This window comes from Apium graveolens, chromosome 1 (assembly GCF_009905375.1).
Source record: "Apium graveolens cultivar Ventura chromosome 1, ASM990537v1, whole genome shotgun sequence".
NCBI classification, from domain to species: Eukaryota; Viridiplantae; Streptophyta; class Magnoliopsida; order Apiales; family Apiaceae; genus Apium; species Apium graveolens.
In genome coordinates this window covers 190,466,461-190,472,564 of record NC_133647.1, presented here as the reverse complement: position 1 = coordinate 190,472,564, position 6,104 = coordinate 190,466,461, and the positions used below count along the sequence as shown (strand labels likewise).

The following is a 6,104-nucleotide window of genomic DNA, read 5'->3' as shown; positions in this document are numbered from 1 at the left end:
AACATAATTCAACTTAATCTTTAATTACACTTGCATCCAACTTCTCTCTCAACTCTTGGAAATCAAACACTTTTGGACGCTTCTAGAATCAATTTTAATAGTTCAAAATTTGACTTAAGAAAATTATTAATAAATCAAGACAATCATCCAAATATAATCCAGGTACAGTCTACACGCCACGAGTGCGTTGCTTTTCCAGGCTCGTCTTTCCTTTTTTGCAGAGCGACCTATAGGTTATATACTTGGATTTTTTTTAATATTTTTTAACTATCTAAATTATGAATCCATTAATAATATAATATGTACAAAATATTAATTGTACTAATTTCAATAATATATATACAAGACTCCCATTTACCCGCGCAACAAGCAACCTATTGGCTGTTTTAAAAATTATAACTATCTAAATTTTCAATTTTTCAATAATATAGTACATAAAAAATAATACGTAAATATTTTAACTTCATTAATCTCAATAATATACAATTATTATCTTTTATGTTGTTTTGAAGATTTGAACTAACTGAATTTTGATTAATTCGATAATATGATATATAAATAACACGTGAATATTTTAACTTCATTGATCTCAATAATATATAATTATTATCTTTTATAATTTATTTTTATACAATAATAAAATTATAAATATTACCAAAACATAGTTTAAAAAATATAATTTAATTATAAAAATTAAATCATGTATCTAATATAAGTACAAACTCTATGAATTCGTATTCAACTTAATTTATAATCGCACTCAACTTATTTTTTGCCTTTTTTGTAGGAAATTAAACGCTTCCAAAATTAATTTTAGTAATTTAAATTATAATATAACAAAATAATTAATAAATCAAGAAGCAAATTAAAAAGAATATTTTTAAAAAAATAATACCAAATCATCCCCACCTTCTTATAACGACCTATAGGCTATGATAAGAGGAATTTGTAAGATTTTAACTATCTAAATTTTGAATCTTTTAATAATTCATGCAAAATAATAAATAAATACTTTAAGTTCATTAATCTCAATATATATATAATTATTATTTTTATAATTTATTTTTATATATTATTAAAATAATAAAATTACCAATATTATTATCAGTCCGTGTATCGCACGGTTATAAAGTAGTATGAATATGTACATGGCTGGAACTTGAAAAACTTTGTTCTACCTTTATATCGATCTCCTGTGCCCATGTACAGAGGAATTATTTAAGGATGATATAATAATTCCTGTTTTATTTTTCTTTTCTTTTTGTATTTTACTATCAATATTAGTTTGTTACAATAATGTTGATAAGTTTTTTTTTCTTAATTAATCAACCCATTAACCTAACCCTGCCCAACCTATCACATTGTTAATAGAGTTAGATTTCATAATTTTTTAAAATTTAATGGGTTGATATTTTTCTAACTCGTACTAAATGGGCTGGGTCAGTAACAAAACCGGTCTAACCCATCCCGGCCCTCCTTATAAGCCTTACTAATTAAAAAAAAATTAATTTGAATTTTTTAGGTTCATGATGGACCGATGAAGCCCGTTTCAGTGTACAAGCATCTCTTGTGGATTGGGCCTGGCCATCATTTTATAAAACCCATAATAATACCCACGCCCATGCTTTGAATTAGGGATATATAATTCATATTTATGTCCGTTGATACGTGGTTAATGGTGTATAAATTCATCCTCAATTGTGCAGCACTTGTGAAATCATCATCAAAGATATCATCAAATTAAGGGTATGTGCAAATTTTGTTAACCTTTGTTATCCAATTAGCTTTTTATCTTGGCTAATCATCTGTTTGTTCTGTGTTGATTATCTCGTTTTTGTGTAGTTGCTTATTTTGAACTTAGAAGTTCCATGTTGTGTTTTAAATGAATTATTTTTATGGCAGGGTGTTTAATTGTTGAATATTGTTACATCTTGGTGAAATTGAAATTGTTGTGTGCATGATAAGATGGAAACTGAATAGGTACTCTCTCATTAAATAAGTCTGGCTAAAAGTTGTTTGTTGTAGGTGTTTAGTTACAGGTTTTGTAAAAAAAATCCGTTGAGGACTTGACAAAGGATGTCCCTATTTTGGTATAACGTGAATCTTTCGAGTTCCAGTAAATTGATAGAAGAGTTGGATTAGAGATAAATATTTGTTAGCGAGTATTTTTACTTGTTAAAGTGTAACAAAGACCGTGTAGGATCTTCATACAACAGTAGTAGCTTCACTAGTTCCACTGATCTTATTGAAGCACATCTGTAGGAAACCTGCTCCTCCGAGTTGATGTTGTCCCTGTTTGGATGACTTTGGCCATTCAGACCTTTATTTGATGAAGAGTTCTTTAGTTTTTAATTCCGGCATTAAAATTGATGTAACGGGATAGAATTTATTTTAGCTGAGTACATCAAACTTTAACGTTAACCTTATGTTGGTACTTTGTATAGTTTAAAGCATAAACATATAGATGCAGTAGTTGTAATCAATACTCGATAATATCTATGTTGGTATATCTCATATCATCGTCCTGAGATGTAGACCCATTGTACTTATGTTCATTGGCCTTAATGTAGTGTTTGGAGTATGGAAGGGAGAAATCGTGTGCCTCGCCATTATGAACCCTATCGAGGTCATCGTGATGATCCACGAGTTCTCATGCATCGAGGCCCGGGACCCGTACCACCTCATCCTGCTGCTCTAGAGGAGGAAATTGAACTCCAGCATAGAGATATTCAAAGAATTCTTGCTGAAAATAGGCATGTCATAGATGAAAATGTAATCCTTCAAAGGGATTTGGCTGCAGTCAATGATGAGATGCATAGATTAGGTCAGATGATACCTAAACTACGTGCTGAAAAAGATGCTCAAACTGGAGAATTAGTGGAAAGAGGATTAAAGCTTGAAACTGAGCTTCGTGACATTGAGCCATTGAGGGCAGAGGTAGTTCAGTTGAGGGCTGAAGCTCAAAAGTTAAATTCCGTTCGACAAGATTTGGTAACAAAAGTTCAAAACCTTACGAAGGACGTTACTAAAATTAAATCTGAGAATCAACAGATATCTGCGATGAGGAATGACATTGATGGAATGCGTAAAGAACTAATGGAAGCCAGGTTTGAAATTCTTATACTTCATGTTTTTTTTTGTGATGGAGTTGCTACCACCTAGTAGGACCATATCAAAATAAGATCTATTCATGGGGTTTTATCTTATTATTTGCTACCCTTACTTGACCGCAATTTTTGTAGGAGAGCTATTGACTTTGAGAAGAAAGCAAATGAAGAGCAAACTGAACAAAAGCAAGTGATGGAGAAAAACCTTATTACCCTGGCCCGGGAAGTAGAGAAGCTGCGAGCTGAGCAACTGAGTCTAGATCGGAGAGGTAGAGGTCAGTTCCTGCCCCTATGTACCCACCCTTTCTCTCTTGTTTGTTGATTAAGAGTGTAATTTGTTTTTTAATTTTTTGCTCTCACTTTTCTCAAATCTTGCCAGGTGCTGGAAGTTATGGAATATTGAATGGAAGCCCTGAGACGAGGTACGCAACTGGTGCATATGGCGATGTCTATGGTGGTGGAACGTGGGGAGCGTATGACAGCCGTGGCTCTACCCGTCGCTGATCCTAAAATACTGCAATTGGCTCTGTTTCCTGGTGTCTGTGTTTGCATTATCTAGAAGGTGGCTTTAGAACTTGCATAACTATTTTCTGGATATCTTTCCTGAATTGTATCAGAAGTCCAGAACTAGAAGCTGTAGTGATGCTAGTTGCGCTAGTTTACACATCTCAATGAATGTCTGGTGTAATCTTCGTAAATGTATAATCTTGTAGCTTAAATCTACCAGCAATTTCATTTATATTTTGCTAGTATTTGCCCCAGTGCCAGTGTCATTGGGTTGAAAACGTTACACATCTGGCAGTTTGCTAATCGATGCAATATAATGTAGTGGCACCTTTCGCGCATCCATTTCCCGTCAAAGATATGTGCTGTTGGCCTGTTGGCACGGGAATTGAGGATTAGTATTTGAGCAAGTCAGGTATTTTTTCCATGACTCAATTGCGATGTATTTGTCTAAGCAGTGCAATTATATTTTTATAAAATCCGAGTCAAGCAACTTCTCTTATCCTTTTTTTGTTGTTGAGATTAAAACACTGGTGTTAATTTACCTGATCATTGATATGACTGTAACTATATGCTCTCCTAAACAATCTTATACCCGGCACACTTCTATATAGATTTCTGCTCGAACTTAAAGATTCAAATGTAAGAAGCCTTAGAGGTAGCATTTGATTGCATGAAAGGATATTATAACTTTGTATATTTCAAAGTGATCCACATGTATCTGGATCTTGCATATGCTCTAAAAAAGTCTGACCTCTGTAGTGCCTGCTACAATAAAAACGTATCATGAATCATAAGTTTTTGTTTTTATTTAGATAAGAAATGATATAGATTTATAAGTTGCTAGTCAGTGATACAGTGGTTTTTGTGTATCCTGATATATGGCAATGCCGCCTACATTTATTCTCAAGCAAGAGATGACTCGAATCAGTACAAACAACATTCACAAAGTTATTTATCTAGATAAATGTTATAGCTTGGATTTGGAAGAGAATAAGGACCATCAACCCAGTTTTACCTCCTGGGGAACATCAACAGGGTATCTATGAATGCAATCAAGCCATGGTCCATCTATTGGCGTTTTGATAGTTCTGTTACATCTCCAAACAGCACTGTTGCACTTAAACCCGCTCCCGAACCCTATCTGCCAAACCCTGTCACCCTTTTTCATCCTTCCCTTGGACTCAATATAGCTAAGCTCGTACCACAATGACGACGATGATATGTTTCCAAACCGGTGTAATGTCATCCTTGAGGCCTCGACGTTCTCTGTAGATAGCTGCAGGCCATTCTGCAGCTCATCAATTACAGCACGTCCTCCAGCATGAATACAGAAGTGCTCAAATGCCAGTTTGAAGTCTGGAATATAGGGCTTCCACCGAAGGTTAAAGATTTTTCGACCAATGAAGTTTATGCCAAAGAGAAGTTGTTCGGATGCAGGAAGAACAAGAGGCCCAAGGGTTGTCATATTTGACTTCAACGCTTCACCAGCTATCGTCATTAGCTCTTTCGACAGCATCACGCCTAATTTTCCCTCTATATCTTCTTCTTGAAAAGCGCATCCATAAGCTCTATCATCAGCGCCTTTGTGGGTTCGGACTATATGGAGGAGACTGTATTTGGCTCTATGGCGAAAAGATTTTCTGTTTGATAAAAGAATGGCTGTACTTCCCATACGGAACAAACAGTAAGGGACAAGCATAGCTTTTACTTTTCCTCCGTAATAGTTAGGCGTAAGGATTTCTGCACTCACAATAACAGCATTGCAATTAGCATGAGCTTGAAAGAGGTGACGAACCAAATCAAGAGCTATTACACTAGCACTACAGCCCATTCCAGAAAGATTGAAGCTCTTTATGTCGCCTCTCATTTTATACTTATTGATCGCCATATCTGTTAGTGTTGGTGTAAGTACGCAACTGCTGCAGTTTACTACAAGTACATCTATGTGTTTAGGATCAATTCCAGTTTTCTCAAATAATGAATCCATTGCCGAGAAAATAACCATCTCGGCCTCGTCTCTTGTAGTTTTCAATGTAATTTTTGGTGGCATATAGTGTAATGCTTCAGGCAAATAAGTCTCTTCACCAAGGCCAGACCGTTCCAGAACTCTTAGCAGAAAATTGAGAGTTTTAGGATCTAAGCTCATATTGATTTTTGAGTGTTCAATGAAAGCTGCAGAACTAAGCCGGCAGCTCTTAGGTTGCTTAAAACAGGCAACGTCAACTAGGTATACTCTGCGAGGCTTGGACATGCAATAGATGGTCGATATGAAGATGACAACAAAGAAGGAACACTGTATTTTGATCAGATCAATGTGAAGAGAATTCCATATGGACAGAATTTCATGGGGCCCAAATCTAAGTACTTCGATAAATACAGTAAACATGATGGTTATGAGCATTATGGTACGGAAGTGGTTAATGAGATACTGAAATCCTAGTTGTGCATATTACAGAATTCGAAGAATTGTGTATTTGAGACATCTGTGAT

The 6,104-nt window shown here is 34.9% G+C and overlaps 2 protein-coding genes across 3 annotated transcripts; one reads left to right on the top strand and one right to left on the bottom strand.

The window, feature by feature from the left end:
• Positions 1 to 1,590: 1,590 nt before the first annotated feature.
• Positions 1,591 to 3,856, top strand: LOC141674036 (protein FLX-like 3). Of its 2 annotated transcripts, none has more exons than XM_074480765.1 (4): positions 1,591 to 1,746; positions 2,571 to 3,107; positions 3,243 to 3,382; positions 3,487 to 3,856. In XM_074480765.1, exons 2-4 carry the CDS (start codon positions 2,581 to 2,583, stop codon positions 3,609 to 3,611), a joined length of 792 nt encoding a protein of 263 aa, XP_074336866.1. In that variant the 5' UTR covers positions 1,591 to 1,746; positions 2,571 to 2,580; the 3' UTR covers positions 3,612 to 3,856. The 2 variants fall into 2 exon arrangements, with proteins under 2 accessions (XP_074336866.1, XP_074336864.1); XM_074480763.1 differs by lacking the exon at positions 1,591 to 1,746 and adding an exon at positions 1,855 to 1,980.
• Positions 3,857 to 4,360: 504 nt separating this feature from the next.
• LOC141723219 (3-ketoacyl-CoA synthase 6-like) lies at positions 4,361 to 6,104 on the bottom strand. Its single transcript, XM_074525081.1, has one exon. It carries the CDS (start codon positions 6,013 to 6,015, stop codon positions 4,615 to 4,617), a length of 1,401 nt encoding a protein of 466 aa, XP_074381182.1. The 5' UTR covers positions 6,016 to 6,104; the 3' UTR covers positions 4,361 to 4,614.